The 21,031-nt window shown below is 33.0% G+C and overlaps 2 protein-coding genes across 5 annotated transcripts; one reads left to right on the plus strand and one right to left on the minus strand.

The window, feature by feature from the left end:
* Positions 1 to 836: 836 nt before the first annotated feature.
* On the plus strand, positions 837 to 19,257 carry LOC111284014 (serine/threonine-protein phosphatase 4 regulatory subunit-like protein). Of its 3 annotated transcripts, none has more exons than XM_022872742.2 (8): positions 837 to 1,096; positions 1,191 to 1,286; positions 11,807 to 11,855; positions 12,043 to 12,139; positions 17,186 to 17,238; positions 18,015 to 18,077; positions 18,518 to 18,781; positions 18,912 to 19,257. In XM_022872742.2, exons 1-7 carry the CDS (start codon positions 1,023 to 1,025, stop codon positions 18,779 to 18,781), a joined length of 696 nt encoding a protein of 231 aa, XP_022728477.1. In that variant the 5' UTR covers positions 837 to 1,022; the 3' UTR covers positions 18,912 to 19,257. The 3 variants fall into 3 exon arrangements, with proteins under 3 accessions (XP_022728477.1, XP_089614575.1, XP_089614574.1); XM_089758449.1 differs by having other exon boundaries at positions 875 to 1,078; XM_089758448.1 differs by having other exon boundaries at positions 876 to 1,096; positions 18,518 to 19,257.
* A 239-nt stretch (positions 19,258 to 19,496) lies between these two features.
* LOC111284015 (GRIP/coiled-coil protein) lies at positions 19,497 to 20,500 on the minus strand. Of its 2 annotated transcripts, none has more exons than XR_016340948.1 (2): positions 20,005 to 20,500; positions 19,497 to 19,912 (listed from the first exon to the last, which is right to left on the minus strand). XR_016340948.1 is itself a non-coding variant. In XM_022872743.2 (2 exons), exons 1-2 carry the CDS (start codon positions 20,260 to 20,262, stop codon positions 19,669 to 19,671), a joined length of 327 nt encoding a protein of 108 aa, XP_022728478.1. In that variant the 5' UTR covers positions 20,263 to 20,330; the 3' UTR covers positions 19,497 to 19,668. The 2 variants fall into 2 exon arrangements, 1 of the variants encoding a protein (XP_022728478.1); XM_022872743.2 differs by having other exon boundaries at positions 19,497 to 19,737; positions 20,005 to 20,330.
* Positions 20,501 to 21,031: the final 531 nt, after the last annotated feature.

Consider the following 21,031-nt stretch of genomic DNA (forward strand, 5'->3'; position numbering starts at 1 on the left):
AAAATATATTATTTTTTTAAGATAAATATAATAATTAAATTTATTTTTAAATTTTTTTCAATTAAACTGTTAGCTTATTTTATCATTTTTATTTTTTACTTTTATTATTTTTTAATTTATCATGATATTTCATGATATCTCACTTACAGTAGATAAATTGTGTATTAAAAAGTGTTTGGTATGAGATGATTTGTTTAAAACCTCATTAATCTGTAATAATTATATCACCTTATTTGATAACAATTTAAAAATCTTACATGATAGTAATGGCAAATCACTGAGGTGATATGATCGCTGTTTTTTACGTAATTTTGATTTCCAACCTAAAAGATAAGAAAAATGTTATTATCATGCAAAAATAATTTTTAATATTATTTTTTTATTAATTTATCTTCACCAAAAATATAGTTAACATTTCAAGAAGCTAGTTATTGAAAGTTTTTAAAAATTAATTTTTTAATCACTTAGAAAAAAAGTTGTATGTGATAAATTTATATTGATTAAAAAAAAGATAATAAATTTATTTAATAAATTTTTAAAAAATTATTTTTATCAAAATTGATTTATATTTGATAATTTTTATAAAATAATATTTAACTACTTTATTAATTATTGATTCAATACATATTAAATATTTTATTTTTGTTTTCCAAAGTTATTATGAATATTTTGTATTATATTATTTAATTTTTATATAATATCAAATATAATGATTTAAAAACACTAATGATTTTTAATATTGTACCAAAAATGATAATATAAGATTGATAGTGATCAAAATTTTGATAATTTTATCACTATGATAATTATATCACAATGAGGATTTTAAAAATGATTATGATACTAAGTAATAAATATTCCTAATAAACTGCTCCTTTTTGTAATTCCCCAAACTCGGGGGAATATGCTACTTTCTCAATTCCTGTCATTTGGCTTGCTGAACAGAGCAGTCTTGGAATTTTCTGGGTTTAGCACTTCCCCTCAAAATCTCTGATATCAATTCAAACACAGTGTTAGCAGGAATGGAGGCGTCGACAATCAACGAAAATTCTGCCACTGTCACTGACCATGTCAAAGAGCATGTCTTGAATCACGGGTGCTTTTAGGAGTTTTTGAAATTTATTTATTTTTTTGTTTTGTCGAATTCTTCCACCGACTTGATGACCGGTCATATTTTGTTGTAATTTTAGAGGAAGGGACTCCAACCCTGAGATTGATGGAGAAGAAGAAGACGAAGAGCATGTTAGGGGCATATTGCAAGTTATTTCATCTACCGGAAATTTTTGGTATGAAATTTCTCCTTTTCTTTATATTTACATATGAATCTGGTATTTTCATACATTTTTGGGCCAACTTTCTGAGATTTAAACTTATTTATATTTTTGGAATTTACATATGAATTTGGTATTTTTCCCTTTTCTTTATGGTTTTGGGGCAAATTTATACTTTTTATAGAATGTTGTCAACCAATGAGAATTGAGACCTTCATAATTCATACAAGGTAGTAGGGGTTGGCAATCCTGGATTGACTTTAACTTTGTCTGTGTCAACTCCAACGCCGTTAGAAGAAACAACAAAACCAAAAAAAAAGAAAAAAAATCTTGATGTCATGAAAGGTAACTTCTTCAGGTTGATATATTGCTTCTCTTGGTCAACAACTTTAAAAACTTGTAGATGAAAGATTTCTCCTTCCTTGGTCGTGCTTACATTTTTTGTGTGGCTAGGATCATATGACTAGCAGGAAGATTAAATAATTGTGACCTCAATCAAAGATTTGTTAAATATTGCACAAAGGAGGGCGCTCATTAGATAACTCATTTGGCACAACATCAGACAAGTAGAATAGCAATTAAACTACTTTAGGAGGCATGTTGTAGGTTGAACCATCAACATTATTTAGTACTTACTTTCTATAAAAGGAAAGGATTCCTTGGATTCATTGTTCTCTACTTGAAATTTGCTTCTTAGATAAACATTCATATGCATCATCTTATTCTCAATAACAATTACTGGTTTGGATTTCTGTTTTTCTCGTATTTCTTGAAAATAGGTTAACTCATTGGTCTCATCCTGTTGCAATGTATAAAGTATATGTATTTTCTCTCCCCTAATTGTTCGTATCTCATCATAAAGGCCAAGGTCGACCAAGGAGGATATCTGCCACTTGCAGATGAATAACATCATAGTATATGCTAAGCACTTCTTGGCCTAGTGGCTAACAAGATGGTTTGTCTGGCAGTAGGCTTTGGTTCAAGCCCGAGTAACCCCTTCCCCATCCCCAGTATATTAAAAGAAAAAAAATATCATAGGATAGAATCATTATAAGCACTAAAACTAAGAAATAAGACATTGTTGTTTAACTGGAAGTGTTGTTTATAAAAGCAACCTTGTGTGGTTGAGGCTGAGGTTAAGTTGGAACTCTAAGGCTGTCCATAATGGATGCTGAAACAAAGTTCATACAACTTCTATCCTAAATGATAAGTCTTTTAGCTTGATCACCACAATAAATCAAAGTTTTGAATATTGTAGATTTCCACTAGTCTGTTTTTCAATTTTAGGAGCTGCTTGAATGCATTTAACAATGCACAAGGGAGAAATATATCCACATAACAATTATCTTCAAGATCATCAGCAAGAGAAGTCCTATCATGGTTGAGGCTGAGGTTAAGTTGGAACTTTAAGGCTGTCCATCATGGAAGCTGAAACAAAGTTCATACAACTTCTATCCTAAATGATAAGTCTTTTAGCTTGATCACTTCAATAAATCAAAGTTTTGAATATTGTAGTCCTCCACCAGTCTGTTTTTCAATTTTAGGAGCTGCTAGAATGCATTTAACAATGCACAAGGGAGAAATATATCCACATAATGATTATCTTCAAGATCATCAGCTAAAGAAGTCCCATCATCAACTGAGTTGTCTTTGTCATCACAATCTGTTGTTTCTTTCTCCTTGTTATCAGCTAAAGAATTTTCTCCCCTTAGCAGATTTGGGCTGCGATTGGGGGTAGAGGTGGGCCATTGGTGGGGAGTGGATTTCCTGTCATGTATTGGCCTGCTGTCTTCCCTACTAGAACTTATGGTGCAACAAGGGCTTTAACAAATATTTAGGCTTTTAAGTGGTAAGTGAAAACTAATTAATAAATATAAATTAAAACCCTATGACACAAGGAAGAACGAAACTGAGATTCTAGACTTAGAATCTGCAGTTTCCAGTAACACAAAAATTCCAAAATAACCCTTTCAAGTAAAACTCAAGAAAACATAAAAATAAACTAAGAACAAACATCATCAACTTTTGCGAACAAAATTTAAGTCTCAAAAGCAACTATAAAGCCTGCTCATGCTCCCAACTAAGTTCATCATCAATAGACAAATGGCAAATTAAGGCTTTGGGGGTACTAGAAATGCATCATAATGCCTTGTAAACAGCTTTGGAGGCTGCAGCTAGCATTCTTATGGACACCTAAACATTGCCATTGACTTTTTGCTCCATGCAAATGGCACACATGCAGTATTTCTCTAGCTGCTGTTGCGCCTTTACTGCTGCTACTTCTAGAATTGCTTCTGTTGCCACCATTATTTAATGTCACCTGTGGTCCAGCAATAGTAATAACGTTTTTTGTTGCTGCTATTGCTGGCAGCAATGTCTGCACGATAATTCCTGCTGTCTCACATTCACTTAAATTTCCTGATTACACCTTGATGCCTCTGGCACATTGTAAAAATGAAGTTATTTTAGCCATGCAGTGTCTTGTGCTTTAGGGTAAGGTGTTCAATTAGGTTGCTAGGGGTTCTGAAAATGAAATAAAAATATATATAGCTTTCAGTTAATTTCAAATGCAATCTAATTTTCTTGATGTAAACCTATATGATGTTTGACAATGGTAGCTGGCATCTTAAAATTCTGCCAATTTTACTTTGAATTATTCATTTTCACAGATTCATAAAAACATGTGTAATCAGAGAAAAAAAAACAGTGTTCTCTGACTGTGATTTATTCAAAAAGAATCCTCAAATATATAGAGGAATTGATATGTACAAAGACTCCCACACAATCAGGACATAATCATCCAAATATAGAAACAAATAATAGACCAGAAATATAAGTCTCAACAAATCAGGAAATTGATCCTGATTTGATACATAATCTGTCAACACTCTCAAGTTGGAGAATAAATATTTATCATTCTCAGCTTGTCAACAAGAGTTTCAAAACTTGGTTTATGTAGTCCCTTTGTTAGGGGATCTGCTACTTGTTGCTTTGTAGAGACATAGGTCATACAGGTCACTCCCATATCAATCTTTTCTTTGATAAAATGCCTATTAACTTCCACATGCTTTGTTCGATCATGATGCACTGGATTATCCGCAATAATTATAGCGGCCTTGTTATCACAATATAGTTTCATAGGATATTCAGCTGTCATTTTCAATTCTTCCAAAAGTCTCTTCAGCCAGATAAGTTCACAAGTTCCTTGTGCAAGAGCTCTAAATACTGCTTCTGCACTACTTTGAGCAGCAACAAACTGTTTCTTGCTCTTCCATGTGACAAGATTACCCCAAACCTTCTTACAATACCCATAGGTGGATCTTCTGTCTTCGATTGATCCTGCCCAGTCTGCATCTATAAATGCTTCCACATTTCTCTGTTCATTCTTCTCAAACAACAAACCCTTACCAGGTGTGGCCTTCAAGTATCTTAAGATTTGATATAGAGCTTCAAGATGCTCCTTAAGTGGAGAGTGCATGTACTGACTTACTACACTAGCTGCAAAGGTAATATCAGGTCTTGCATAAGACAAGTAGATCAGCTTTGCAAGTAGGCGGCCTTGTGTCTCTCTATTCCACCATCTGAATTGTACTTAATAGTAAACCCCCACTTACATCCAACTGGTGTTTTCCCTCTAGGTAACTCCACAACATCCCAAGTCTTGTTCATTTCCAGTGCTTTCATCTATTCAAGTACTGCAACTTTCCATTCTGGAATTTTTAGGGCTTCTTCAATATTTTTTGGGATTTTAGCTTCCTTAATCTTTTCTACCAGTGTATGAAATGCTGTTGACAAATGGCTGTAGAATAGATAATTTGACAGCGGCTATTGAGTGCATTATCTTTCACCTTTTCCTGAGTGCAATAGGTATGTCTAGATCATTAGGTAGAGTGTTCAATGGTGATGGTGTTGTAGACCCAATATTTTCTGATTCAAGATTTACTTGTGGATTAGATTCTTGACAATACGGTTGGGGCACTGAAGTTTGTACTTCCTGAGGTAATGGTTTATGTCGTGAATAAACATGGAGCTCTATTTTTTGTTGAGGACTAAGCATAGATGAATCATTCCCTGTTTCCAATTTAATTTCTGTTGGTGACATAGCAGGAATAGCTGATGTTACTGGAAGAGGAACAAAAAAATCCCAAAGCCTATCTTCACCTATTGTCTCCCCTTGAAGAGTTGGTTTTGGGTAAAAGGGTTGATTTTCAAATAATGTGACATCTAATGAGACAAATATTTGTTTTGTGGATGGACAGTTGCACTTATACCCTTTTTGAGAATACCCAATAAATATACATTTTATAGCTCTAGGTTCTAATCTCCTACGAGATGACTTTTGTTGTGAACAAAACTTGTGCAACCAAAAACTTTTGGGGTTAAAGAAGTAAACAACTTAGTTTGTGGATATGACTCAAGTAACATGTTCATGGTGTTTTGAAATTGAGAGCCCTACTTGGAAGTCTATTTATCAAGTATGAGACTGTTAAAATAGCATCTCCTTAAAAACTTAGGAACATTATTGGTAGACATGATAGCATGAGCTTCTTCTAATAGATAACGGTTTTTATTTTCTGCAACCCCATTTTGTTGAGAGGTATTAACACAAGAGCTTTGGTGAACAATCCCGTTTACTGTGAGATAATCACCAAGTATTGAATTAAAATATTCCCTCCCATTGTCTTTGCAAAAAATTTGGATTTGAGCTTGAAATTGAGTTTGGACCATTTTGTGGAATTGCTGAAAAACTATCTTAGCATTAGACTTGTCTTTTAACAAGTAAACCCAACAAGCTCCTGTGTGATCATCTATAAAGGTTATGAACCACCTAGTTTCATATATATTCTTTTCTAGTGAAGGTCCCCAAATATCACTGTGAACTAAAGAAAAAGGTTTAGAAAATCCATATGGATGACTTGGATAATGAACATGAGTGTGTTTGGCAAGTTGACAAGTTTCACAACCAAAGGAATGGACATCTTTATTCTTAAAAGAGAAGAGATCAGAGTTTTTAGATATGGAAAACTAGGATGTCTTAACCTATTATGCCATAACATAATTTCATTATAAACAGAAACAGATTCATCACTTAGAGCCAAAGCTTGTTTATTCAGTTGTTGAGTATCCTCAAGATAGTACAATCCTTCATGCTCCTTAGCATTGCCAATCATCCTCCCCGAGAGTAAATCCTAAAACTCACAAAATGAAGGATAAAACTTAGCCACACAGTTTAAGTCACTTGTCAACTTACTAATGGACACTAGGTTACATGCTAAATTAGGAACATGCAAGACTGAAAATAGTGTCATATTAGAAACCTTAATGTTTCCCTTTCTAGTGACAAAAGATAGTGATCCATCAGCAATACGAATCTTAAGATTTCCTAGACATGGATTATATGTTGAAAAAAGTTCGTGGCAACTATTCATATGGTCGGATGCCCCAGAATCTATAATCCAAGAGTTCTTAGAATCAGATTGTGCACCCAAAGTAGAGAGGTAATTACCTTTTTGTGCAACTGTGCACTTTGGAGTAGGTGTAGTCATTTGGGCATTGTTGATGAGTGTTTGGAGCTGCTGAAGTTGCTTCTTGCTAAAACTTGAACCGTCAATCTTGTTTTCTTCCATAGCAACCTGAAAGCTCTTGCCTTGTTCTACTTGCTTGTGTGGTTTCCAAGTTGCTGGTTTCCCATGAATTTTCCAGCAAGGTTCTTTTGCATGATAAGGGCGTTGACAATGATCACACCAAGCCTATCATTCCTATGGTTACCACGTTGATCTCCAAGTACAGAATAATCATTTTTCTTGAAAACAAGAGCTGAGTTTTGAGAGGTGTCTACTGCAAGGGGTTTTTTGGTTCCTAGCATGACTGTCCTTTGACTTTTTTCTCTTTTTGCTTCAGCGAAAGCCTCCGTAATGCTTGGGACAGGTTTGGTTCCAAGTATTCTACCCCTCACCTCATCAAGCTCCTTATTTAGACCATCAAGAAAATCAAAAACACTTTCGTTCTCAAGTATCATCTTGTATTTTTTGCTTTCCTCTGCACAATGCTAGTCTGTATTAGAAAACAAATCCATTTCTTGCCAAAGGCTAGTCAGGTTATTGTAGTACTTAGTCACAGAATTCTGCCCTTGCATCATATCTTTCAAGGTTGACTTGATTTCAAAGAATTGTGTTTAGTTTTCAAGATCTAATTACATCTCCTTCATCATATCCCAGATTTCTTTAGCAATTATTTTGAAAAGATAGGTTCTTCCAATCTTAGGCTCCATAGAATTAACTAACAATGCCATTACCATGGAGTTTTCAGAAATCCATGTTGAATGGCTTGGTTCTCCTTCCTTTGGTTCATTTGTTGCACCAAACCTTTGTACAATACCCAGAGGTGGATCTTCTATCTTCAATTGATCCTACCCAGTCTGCATCTGTAAATGCTTCCACATTTCTCTGTTCATTCTTCTCAAACAGCAAAACCTTACTAGGTGTGGCCTTCAAATACCTTAAAGATTCAATACACAACTTCAAGATGCTCCTCAATTGGAGAGTGCATGTATTGACTTACTACACTAACTGCGAAGGCAATATCAGGTTTTGTATGAGACAAGAAGATCAGCTTTCCAACCAATCATTGATATCCCTCCCTATCTATTGGTATTCCTCTCTTCTTTCCAAGCTTGACATTGGGATCTAAATGTGTGTTAGCTGGTTTATAGCCAAGCATACTAGTTTCCTTAAAGAGATCAACTGTATGCTTCTTTTAGGAAACAATAATGCCATTCTTGCTCCTTGCAACTTCCATCCCTAAAAGGTATGTTAGTTGTCCAAGATCTTTAAGTTCAAACTCTTTTCCAAGAGTCTTCTTTGGCCTCTATTTTTTTAATGTCATCACCTGTCAGTATAATATCATCAACATTAACTATTAAAATAGTCTTTTTGCCATGTTTTGAGTGTTTGAAAAAAAGAGTGTGATTAGTTTGTTCTTGACTAAATTCATGTCCCCTTATTGACTTTGCAAAGTGATCAAACTAGGCCTTTAGTGACTGATTTAAACCATACAGAGATTTCTTTAATTTGCATACCTTCCTGGCATTGTTTTCCCTTCAAACCTAGGCGGCAAATCCATATAAACTTCTTCAACCAACTCCCCATTAAGAAAGGCATTCTTGACATCCACTTGGTGTAATGGCCAATCAAGATTAGCAACTAGTGAAAATAATACCCGTATAGTATTCAATTTAGCAACAGGAGTAAAGGTTTCAGTGTGGTCTACTCTAAAAGTTTGAATAAACCCTTTTGCAACTTGGCGGGCCTTGTGTCTCTCTATTCCACCATCTGAATTGTATTTGATAGTAAATACCCACTTACATCCAACTAGTGTTTTTCCTCTAGGTAACTCCACAACATCCCAAATCTTGTTCATTTCCAGTGCTTTCATTTGTTCAAGTACTGCAACTTTCCATTTTGAAATTTTTAGGGCTTCTTCAATATCTTTTTGGGATTTTAGCTTCCTCAATCTTTTCTACCAGTGTACAAAATGCTGTTGACAAACGGCTGTAGGATAGATAATGGACAGCGGGTGTTGAGTGCATGATCTATCTTACACCTTTTCCTAAGTGCTATAGGTATGTCTAGCTCATCAAGTAGAGTGTTCATTGGCTATGGTGCTGTAGACCAAATATTTTATGATTTAGGATTTACTTGTGGATCTGATTCTTGATAATACGGTTGGGGTATAGAAGTCTCTACTTCCTAAGGTAATGGTTTACATCGTAAATAAACACGGAGCTCTGTATTTTTGTTGAGGACTAACCATAGATGAATCTTTCCCTATTTCCAATTTAATTTCTGTTGGTGACACAATAGGAATAGTTGATGTTACTAGAAGAGGATAAAAAAATCCCAAAGCTTATCTTCATCTATTGTCTCCCTTTGAAGAGTTCGTGTTGGGTAAAAGGGTTGATTTTCAAATAATGTGACATCTAATGAGACAAATGTTTGTTTTGTGGATGAATAGTAGCATTTATACCCTTTTTGAGTTGGAGAGTACCCAATAAATATACATTTTATAGCTCTAGGTTATAGTTTCCCACGAGATGGACTTTTGTTGTGAACAAAACTTGTGCATCCAAAAACTTTTGGGGGTAAAAAAGTAGACAACCTAATTTGTGGATATAACTCAATAACATGTTCAATGGTGTTTTGAAATTGAGAACTCTACTTGGAAGTCTATTTATCAAGTATGAGGTTGTTAAAATAGCATCTTCCAAAAAAAACTTAGGAACATTATTGGTAAACATGATAGCATGAGCTACTTCTAATAGATGACGGTTTTTACGTTCTACAACCCCATTCTGTTGAGAGGTATTAACACAAGAGCTTTGGTGAAAAATCCCAATTTTTGTTAGATAATCACCAAGAATTGAATTAAAATATTCCCTCCCATTGTCTATGTGAAAAATTTGGATTTAAGCTTGAAACTGAGTTTGGACCATTTTGTGGAATTGTTGAAAAACTATCTTAGCATTAGACTTGTCTTTTAACAAGTAAACCCAACAAGCTTGTGTGTGATCATCTATAAAGGTTATGAACCACCTAGTTCCATTTATGTTATTTTCCCATGAAGGTCCCAAAATATCACTGTGAACAAAAGAAAAAGGTTTAGAAAATCTATATGGATGACTTGGATAATGAACATGAGTGCGTTTGGCAAGTTGACAAGTTTCACAACCAAAGGAATGGACATCTTTATTCTTAAAAAGTGAAGGGAACAGAGTTTTTAGATATAGATAACTAGGATGTCCTAACCTATTATGCCCTAACATAATTTCATTAGAAATAGATACAGATTCACCATTTAGAGCCAAAGCTTGTTTGTTCACTTGTTGAGTATCCTCAAGATGGTACAATGCTTCATGCTCCTTAGCATCGCCAGTCATTCTCCCTGAGAGTAAATCTTGAAACTCACAATATGAAGGATAAAACTTAGCCACACAGTTCAAGTTACTTGTCAACTTACTAACGGACACTAGGTTACATGCTAAATTAGGAACATGCAAGATTGAAAATAAAGTCATATTAGAAAATAGTGTCATGTTGAATGGCCTGGTTCTCCTTCCATTGGTTCGTTTGTTGCACTAGTCAAATAGCCGATTTCACCTTTCCTTTGAATCACCAGTATCACAGATCGATACTACTCTAGAAAGTTTGTTCCATTGAGTTTATATTGTGTTATTTGCAGGGAATGCAAGTCACTTGCAATAAGCACCATTGGCAAAGAATTTTGAATCGGTTCAGAGGTCACCTATGATGTACTCTGTCGAGAGACACTAGTCATGGTTGTTTGGCCATGAGAAAAGAAAAAAATTCGGAAGCAAACCTTGCTCTGATTCTATGTAATCAGAGACAAAATAGTATTCTCTGATTGTTATTTTATTAAAAAAGAATCCCCAAATATATAGAGGAATTGATATGTACAAATAATCCCACACAATCAGGACACAATCATCTAAACATAGAAACAAATAAAAGACTAGAAATATAAATCCCAACAAATCAGGAAACTGAGCCTGATTTGACGCATAGGCTCCATTTGTTTCATAGAAAATGACTTTCGGATAATAATTTTTTAAAAATGTTTACATTTTTTAAATTGAAAGAGATTATTTGTTGCTTGGATGAATTAATGAAAAATGTTTTCTATTGTTTGGTTGTTTGTTGAAAAATCTGTATTTTTTTCAAATAATATTAATATAACTATTAAAATATTAAAAAATATTTATTATTAAAATATATTGAAATTATTTATTGTTAAAATTATTAATATTAAGAAATAATTATATTTCAATAATATTTAATATTAAAATATTATGTTAACATAAAAAATACTTAAAATAAAACTATTTATTATTCTTTATATTATTTATTAATATATTATAATATTATTTATTAATATAATATTATTTGTTTATTAATATACTATTATTTATTAAAATTAATATATTAGTATAATATTTATTAATATATTATTTAGTAATATAATATTATTTTTGAAAATATTATAATATTATTTATTGATTTAATATTATTTATTAATTTAATATTATTTATAAGTAAAATTATGCTCAAAAGTATTGATAAATAGTTCTACTCATAGATAGTTTTTTTCCAAAAAATGTCTCCCCTTTTTCAAATCCGTAAGACAATTTAAAAAAAAAGGTCTCATTTTGCATTGATTAGGAAGTCATTTTTCGTTGACTAGTCAGTTTTCCGCCAAAGAAATACCTGAAAATACAGAAATCATTTACCGTGAAACAAACAGAACCATAATCTGTCAACAACATGATTATCTGTCAGTTAATGTTTCCCAAATCCCAAATGCTACCCATCACGCTGAATTGATACTTCCATGTATGGTTTTATGTGTCATGTATTTTGGAAGATATTTGTTGTTTATAGGTGTTATGGGAATATCAAAGAGAATAAATGCAGATTTTATTGTATAAAAATATAATTCTTGTTTTCTGTATTTTACTGCAGGCATAGCTGGGATAAACTGAAGAGCATGCTATCCTTTCAGTTGAAACTGGTATATTTTCTTGTTCTCTGATGTCTTTGACAATGAGATATAATGGTTTTGATTTTTGTAGCTGAACTTAGGATTGTATTGGATTTATTGCTCTTTTTGGATCGTGAAATTTGATAGTTTCTTTTTTCTGTAGTATTTCGCAATCCAGATATGATCTATATACTTCTTTCTGTAATTTATCATACAGGTTTTATCAGAGTATCCTGAGGCAAAAATGACAACTGATGAACAACATGCTTCATTGGGAGAAACTTACCTAGAGCTGGTGTCGCGACTGGATGAAGGTACTTTCTAAACCTTGTTTTTCTTATTCATCCCAAATATGAGTCAAGTTGGCATATTAAAGCATCTATTTTTTTTTAAGTCATCTAATCTTTAGGAGGAAAAATAAACTTAGCAACGTGGATGTGTACAAGAAATCAGTATTTCTATGAGGGGTCTTTGAGCACACTAATGGCATATGAATCTATGCTCAAATATTGCTATTGCTCTATTTGAGCTTTGATGGAGACAAGAAATCGGCAATAATCCTTTTGCCTTTTCTGCGGAGGCATTTTTACTGACATGTACAACTGGGATTATCATTTGATTTATTGGAGTGAGCAGTCAGTTGGTTCGGTTAGTTCGGTTTGAAAAAAACCAATAACCAAATTAACTGATCCTCATTTTACAAATAACTGAACCGATCGAAAATTTCCAAATAACCAACTATAACCGAACTGACTTAAGTTAATTTGGTTCAGTCGATCAAACTTTTCACCATTTTTTCCATTTCATCATATATAAAGTAGATCATTAACATTTCAAATTAATGACTAAATTAGTACTTTATTTGAATCTCTTTCTTGAACACAGAGAAGAGAAGAGACAAACGTAAATCAAAAACTTAAAAATCCAGTATCATCGATTCCAAAACTCCCAAAAAAGCATCTTTCTAGTTGGTTTCATGATTATTAATTTATTATATTGTCTTTCAATTAATCAACACCTCCTTATGTTTCCAGAATCACAATCACCTAATTTAAGTATACAATACCTTGAAAATCAGCGCTTTCTGTTAATCATAGACACAAGCAAAATAGAATCAAGTAACATCAGGGCCACAAACAGTGAAGAACAACAAAAAAGGTTAGGTTAGAAGATAAGTAAAAGGGAGCTCATGGTGGTTGGAGAATGGGTCAAGTGGCTGTTTCAGTACTTATGGTGGTAACTTTAGGTGGTGCTACCCATGTTCCAACTGGGGATTAACGGGAAGGTCTTGTCATTAGTTTCTTTGATCTCATGCAAATTGATCAACAATTGAATCTTGATTTAGGGGCGTGTTTCTGTTTTGGGGTGTGGGTCTTGAGAGGATTAGCAGTAGGGTGGGCAACCCAACCCAACCCAACCCGAGCCCAAAGGGTCGGGTTTTTTTTTTTTTTGAAAATCGGGTTTCAAGTCAAGTTGGGTAGTGCTAAGAAGAGGTCAGGGTCGGGTCGAGTTCGAGTTTTAGACAAACCCGACCCGATATTATGTAAAATTAATTTTTTATAATTATATATTTATATAATTATATATTTATATATTTATATTTAAAAAAATAATATTTTATATTTAAAAAATAATATTTTATTAATTTGGGGTCGGGTCAGGTTTGGGTATGAAAAAATTAAAAAAAAAATCGGGTCAGGGTTGGGTTTGGCTGATATGAAGTTGGGTCGGGTAGGGGCGAGCAAAAACTCGCCCCGACCCATTGCCAACCCTTATTAGCAGCAGAAGAAGGAGAAGGAGGAGAAGGAAAGGAACGAGACAGAGAGGCAAAACTCAGAAGAAGACGAGAAGCGGAGCAATTTTTTTTTGGCCTTTTGGGTGTGGGTCTTAGGGGATTAGGAGAAGACTTAGGCTTTTTTAGATGGAAAGTGACATATTTGCTCTTAAGTAATTACCCATTGAAAAGGTTGGTTAATTCAATTGATTCAATTATAAATTTCAGAAACTGAAATTGGCCGATTTAGTCAATTTAACTGAAAAAGAAGTGAATAAAATTGAAACCGATTTAACCAAACCGAGTTAATTAAATTCGGTCAGTTTTAGTTGGTTAAATTAGTTCGAACTGATTTTTGCTCACCCCTAGTGATTTATGAATCATGAATGCCTTTGAAAATTCCCAAGCCATTTTGATCTTTTTGACTTTTTCTTAGGAACTTAGCAAACTCGAGGCCTTTCTATATTGATTTATCTTGGAGTAGTTCATATTTTGTCCATTACTTTTTTAACTCATCTTATGATGTTGATTAGGTTGGCTTGGTTAAAGCACGAAGACAGATCCATAACAGATTGAGTTGACTTGCTCAATTTAGTTGTTAAATTAATTTTAAAAACTTAAAGATAATCTAGTTGCTTTTTCAAAATTTAAGGAATTTTCTACTTTTTCATATTTTCTTTTTTCTTTGATGTGTAGAAGCTTCTTATTTGTTTTCATTTTTCCTTGCAATAGAAATGGAGGAGGGTGATCTTATGTTATTTCAACATATGATACAGATGCTATGGTTGAGTCAATTTCTGTAGAAGAGCTTTTGACACATTTTTCTGGAAAATTACACAAACATTACTTGAGTTTAACCTGCATAACTAAAGTATCCCCATAATTCTGATTTCAACAAGAAAGTGATCCTTTGAAAAACTTACAATGGAATCCCTTTGTTGGTCTTCAGATGGGTAAGATGTTAATTCTACCTTGTCAGCTAATACATCTAATAGCCATGCAACACTAGTAGCCCTACATGTCAATTCATGTGGCAATTTCTTATGTAATAATAGTACTTTGAATTAAACAATAAAAATGAAGAAAAAGTAAGTGAAATCAAAATTAATAGAAAAAATTTAAAAAAAAAAAAAAAAAAAGAATCCAGATTAAAATTTCTTGAAAACTAAACAGAAACTTCCTTCCTCAAATAAACACAAGACAAAATAAACCTAGGCATGCCTTTCTCTTTAATTTAAACAGTGCAATCTCATTTGTAAAAACAGAAGAATGAGACACCGCCAATCATAATGCTAAAAATCTTTATTGAAATCCTCCATTATTTTAAAAATAAAAAGAAAAAAAGAATCCAGATTAAAATTTCTTGAAAACTAAACAGAAACTTCCTTCCTCAAATAAACACAAGACAAAATAAACCTAGGCATGCCTTTCTCTTTAATTTAAACAGTGCAATCTCATTTGTAAAAACAGAAGAATGAGACACCGCCAATCATAATGCTAAAAATCTTTATTGAAATCCTCCATTATATCTAGCAAATTAAGCCACAATGCTAAAAGTCTTTATTGAAATCCTCCATTATATCTAGCAAATTAAGCAAATATCTGAAGATGCTCCAATTGTGCACAAAAATGATTGTAACATTAATATTTTGCTTGATTGGATTAATTATTGTGAAGTAATGGTTTTGAAACTTAAGCAGATGCTTCACATTTGGCTCAATGCTATTATGTATTGACATCAGCAATGTGATTCATGAGAGTGAGTGCATTGAGGGTTTGGAAGAGGGATTTAATCTTGTGAGATATGGGGTGAGAGGGAGAGGGACCATGACGTGAGGGGAGTGAATATATTAAGTAATTTAGGGTACTGGGATAGAAAGTGAAGATGGGGATGGATTTGGTTCATTTCTTCCGAGTATGATTTCACTATATGCTAAAATTGTCATTTCAACAATTCAATCCCATTTTGGACACAGCAATAATACAGCTTGGACACAGCAATGAAGGGGTAAAGACTTTTATTGCTACTGGTGGTGAAGGCACAAATGGTTTGTCATTGTTTACTCAGCCAGATAAATTAAAAAGAAAAGAGGGAAACATGAGAACAAAGCAATCTTCCCTTTCTTTTGGCCTTAGGTGGAGCCAATCTAATTGGGTGAACTCCAATTAGTGGGAAAAAGTTGATGAAACTATGATACAAGGTAGAGGTGGAAGTAGATGAAAGGGGAAGAATATAAATGGCTCTCTGTTAAACCATTACCAGCCAGTTGTTTAAAAAGAAAGAGAACGTGGGTCAAATAGGAATTTGATTAGAGAAAGAGAACATGGTAAAACTGGTCAAATAATAGATGGGATTGCATTGGATTGGATGACTTAAATTCTTTTGGGTAATATGTTGAACTTATATACTTGTTGGGCCAGATTTATTTATAATAATCCACTATAGTTATAAAATTATCATAAAATTTAGCAATAGCAAAATATTTTTTAAAAGAAGATTTTAGTGCATGTTGATTATTTTTATGCAAAATTAATAAATTTATGACATAAACATATTAATATATATTTATTATTTTTTTAATTGGCATATCCTGTGTCCTAATTTTTAAAAAAATGCCATATCATTTTGTCTGTGTTTTGTCGTATCCGTATCCCATGTCCATGTTTCCTAGCTGTTGTTCATAAAATCTTACAACCTTAGTCTAGCTGCTGCATTAAGCCGTGAATTCTCCTGAACTCTATTTGTGCTGGAGCCAGTTGCCTTTTTCTATTTTTTCTTTGTTACTTTTTATTTAAAGATTATTGCTTTCCATGTCTGGAATACCCAGGCATTTGCAAGGGGTGGACTGCATGTTTCTTGTTGCTACATGTGAATTTCTTGACAAGGTTGCAATTATGTTTGGAGAAGCTGCAATAGCATCAGATGATATTCGTAGGGATGTCTTTAAATCTTTCTCTCATTTTATTCTTAAGCAGGCAAATAGCAAGAGCTTTTCTTGTAGAAGCATTTTACATTTGTCTTTATTTAGTGATTACCTGATAAGGGATTTACCTAATGGACAGAATTGTAATGATATTTAAGTGGTGGTTACACTGGAGCCCAAATTCTGGATTATAGGTGATTCAACGAAGAATAATTAGGACTCTCTCTCTCTTGAAAATAGGAAAGCGGGACAATGGTGGTTCTGTTGCCTTTTGGCAGTTTTAACTTTCAGTTTTCTGTTAGATCATCAAGTGTTAACTGCGAGTAGTTTTCAACACAACATTGTCCATCAGAATTTGTGAATTACTACCTCCCCACAACTAAGGGATATAAGAAATCTTATTAGTCACAAGAAGTAATAAAGACAATAGCAAACATGCGTATTTGTATTTATAGGTGGGATGGAGGAGGAACCCTGATAGGATGGAAAGTTGAGATGATTCTTGTTTTTTGCATTTTTGGTGATTTTTTGGTGTATTCATTATAGTGTTTAGAGTCTACTTTGATTATGTGAAGCAATTATTTCAAATTTTTGTTTGTAATTTTTGTGATTTGAAGTCTCACCTTGTTCAAGTATTCAAATATCTTTTTCTTTCTTTGCAGAGCTTCATTGTTTCATTGGGGGCCCACCATTTACCCTTCAAAGAATATGTGAGGTGACTACTTTATTTTGTATTATATTCCATAAATTTTACTATAATTTGGTGATATTGTTACTATTCTCTTCATTGACTGTTTATCACTTTTGGCTATAACTTTAGTTTTTCCTAGATTAGTTTTGTTTATTTGCATACGAGGTTTTTTTAATGTATGCACTCACTTAATCTTATCTTTACTTGTATACCCACCTGTCTAACATTTGTATTCTCATCTCAAACGCTCACTTTTGTGCATGCTAATAATTACTTGCCCAACATTCAATCATGCATTACATTGCTAGTTTATTGATGTCCTGTAACATTTCCCATAAGTTTTAGTGGAATTTTGTAATTACACAAGATTCTTGAATCACTTTATTTAACTCATCTGGCCTGAATTCTGTGATTAACATTTCTATCAATTTCTTCATCTTTTGGATAATTAAACCAAGAGACGAGTATTACTTGCTTTATTGTCTGCCTTGATTTACAATATTCACTTATCCTCTGCCACTGCTGTCAGTACTGAAACTTATGTACAAGGAGTAATTTGAACATTTTGTGAAAGTACAGTTACTGAATTCAAACTTAAACTTTCCAGTGTAATATGGTATCAAATTTTGTAAGTGATCAATGCTGTGATACCTTTTCTCTTTACTGCTATAAGATTACATTTTTTTAAACTTTCCAGTGTAATATGTATCAAATTTCATGAAGTGATAAATGCCGTGATACTTTTTCTCTTTACTGCTGTAAGATTTTTTTTTTTTTGGTGCAAATGTTATGCTCAACAGATCCTACTGGCTGCAAGAAGTATCTATCCAAATCTCTCTAAGCTTGCCTTAGCACTAGAAAAGGTATGGTAATAAAAACTTCCCATAATTTTGTTTCCTTGCTTCTATTTGTTGAGTCTCTTTCTTTCTGTCTCTCTACCTCAATTCTTCTACAGTTTTGCAATTAGCTGCAGGAGATGGCTTTCATCTTGAACTAACTCGTTTTCCCTTTTGGAAACTTTACCTACCATAGGTTGAATATTTAATTGAGTCAATCTACACTGGACACAGTTGACTTGTGTATGCCTTTTTTGTTTTTTCAAATATTCTGATATACGGTTGGCCTCATAGCTTTATCCTTTCAACGGGAATAAGTTTTCTTTGTCATACAGTTCAGCTTTAGCTACATTGATTGAAAGCTTTGGAGACCTTTTTAATTGGGTTAATTCCAAAGCCAGCAAATTCTTGAACCTATTATAAATGATGATTAAGTTTATGTATTTTATATTTGTTTGGTCATGTAGAATTTGCTGGTAACCTCTACATTGACAGTCTGCACCCAACCCTATCCACAAATGATGCCAAATCCAGAACCCGAAAAGTCAAGTGACGAAGCTCAACCACAGTCTAATTCAATCCAAAATGGGGTTGAACCTATGGTGGGAGAAAGGGATGAGATAATGACCGAGGTGGAGGCTGGTATAGATGATATGACTATTGACATGGATGCCTTCCAAGAAATGGTCGGATCATCAGAAACAAATTCTACAGCGGCTGAGAATTCTTAGGTTGATAGCCCTTTCCACCCCAGAAACACCTTAATTCTTAAAGTTTTTGGATCCCCCTTCTGCTCCTATGGAGGGACACTTAAAAGCGCTGCTGATTTCTTGAATGTTGTGACTGCTCTCTTGTATTTAGGTTACCATTTTGAAGAAACCTTGGGGAAGACAGCAGCAAGGGTCACTGCATTTGGTCCTCAAGGGAGTTGAAACAAATATTTTCCTTCTGATACTTCCTTAGATGCTGTGTTTGTAAGATTGTCAACATGTAACAACGGCTAGGTTTTTTTCAGTTTTTAGTTTTTATTTTTTAAAAAAATTCTTTTTGGCCATTATTACAAGGACCATTTAGCTTGTCAATATTTTAAGAGCTAGTTTTGATGTATTAGTCTGACAAAAAATGATTATATGCTTTTTTGTCGTGGAGAGACAATTGAACTGCCAATGATGTATTCAAGGTGAATGTTGGATTGATGTTCTCTTTATTTTGCTTTCTGGTTGTTCTGTTAGTGTTCAAGACTTGGCCCTTTCTCATTGCTATTTGATGGTACAATTTTTATCTTCTATATCAACGGCGGATTCTTTAGATTTCAGAAAAATTTAGTAGGTGAATTTTAATCGATTTAATTGGAATGTGGTTCCATGGATGTTAATCCATGTGAAGAAGGAAAGCAAATGATACAAGTTGACTGTTATGCATGGCAAAGAAAGAAAGCATTAGATGTGGGAAAAGAAAGCTAGTGTTCCCAGTTTCAAGCCAGGAGGTTCCTTAGAATTCGATAAATAGATATTAAGAACAATAAACAAACAACAAAGTAGCCATCTGGAACTGGAAGGAAAAGAAACAAAGCAACATCTCGAGATTATGCAAGAGATTTCACATCCACCTCTTTCTCCTAGTAAGGCCACAGGTCGATTCCACCAGGCTTTTTCACGAGCAGTTGATTGTATTCAGGCCGCGACGTCTGCAACCCACATCCAAACCCCAATTATTCCAAAACAACTCAACCCTTTGTTGTCCAATATTCAGCAATCACATGCCTGCCTTCCTATCACTCAGTATTTATTATGATAATCTAATTTGAAAGGATTGGGATTGGTTTTGTCACCATATCCCATTTTTTGCAACTGAAAACAATTCTATGAAAAACAATCAACCTTTCTGAATATCAGAATTGCAAACCCAAAACTCCAATGGATGATATAAGACAAACAGATAAAAAGGAACTTACCAGATCTTTGAAGATCAGGAAAGCGATGATGAAGAAGAGGAAGAAAAGGATCTCGAACTCTGCCAATCTGAAAAACTCGAAGATGTTATTGACGGCAGCGGTCAGTGTCCACCCTTTTCTGCCTCTGCTGCTATCCCGACTCCTGCCCACACGTTTCGCCATTTCTTCTCGCTTCTCAATCCTTTCTAAAAACTCGTTATACAGTATTATACATTTCATTGACCGGAATTTCTGCCAAATAAAATAATTTATAGACATAGCAATTTAGTGGGTGGAATCGTATTTGCCCCAGGTCATTAGAAAATTCAGTTCTTTTTTTGTTCGGGCTTTCTTCGACTTTTCTCATTTTAGATGTCAATTTGAATTTGTTCTTACTCGCGATCATTTTGGGTCAGGTATCTTGAGTTCAAGTTACTAATTTTTAGAGTAAAATTAATTTACGAAAGCGTTTGGTTTGAGAAAATTTAACCTTTTTTTTTTTTTGAAATTTTATATTCTATAATTTAATTTTTATGTTTGGTTTATAATATCTTATTTTTAGATTATTTTAAGATTTTTAATGGTATTTAAATATTTCATAATTAAAAATTTACATTTCTTTATGATTGTTTAATATTTTGAAAGGAAAGTTAATTTTGTTTTATATGTGACTTTAATAACAAAAATTATTTATTTATTTTATGCTTAAAAATTAATTTAATTATATAATAAATAAAAATTCCTTTCTAACATGAAAATAAACATTTATAATCATACTATTAGGTAAAAATATAATCATAATCATACGATTGGATTCATGACACATGATTGTACATGTAATGTATTATATATAATAAAAAATAACATTTTAAAAGAACAAATATAGTAAATAACTGCAATTTCATGTTTTTTATTTTTTAAAATTTTAAAAAGCATTATGTTTTTATATTGCTAAATGTAATAGATCAATTAAAATAATAATAAAATAATATATATTTTCATATCAACGATATTTATAATATAAAATTGTAGTAATTGATGTAATTTA

Source organism: Durio zibethinus, chromosome 3, assembly GCF_047325235.1.
Source record: "Durio zibethinus cultivar Kanyao isolate XHJ-2024 chromosome 3, ASM4732523v1, whole genome shotgun sequence".
Classification (NCBI taxonomy): Eukaryota; Viridiplantae; Streptophyta; class Magnoliopsida; order Malvales; family Malvaceae; genus Durio; species Durio zibethinus.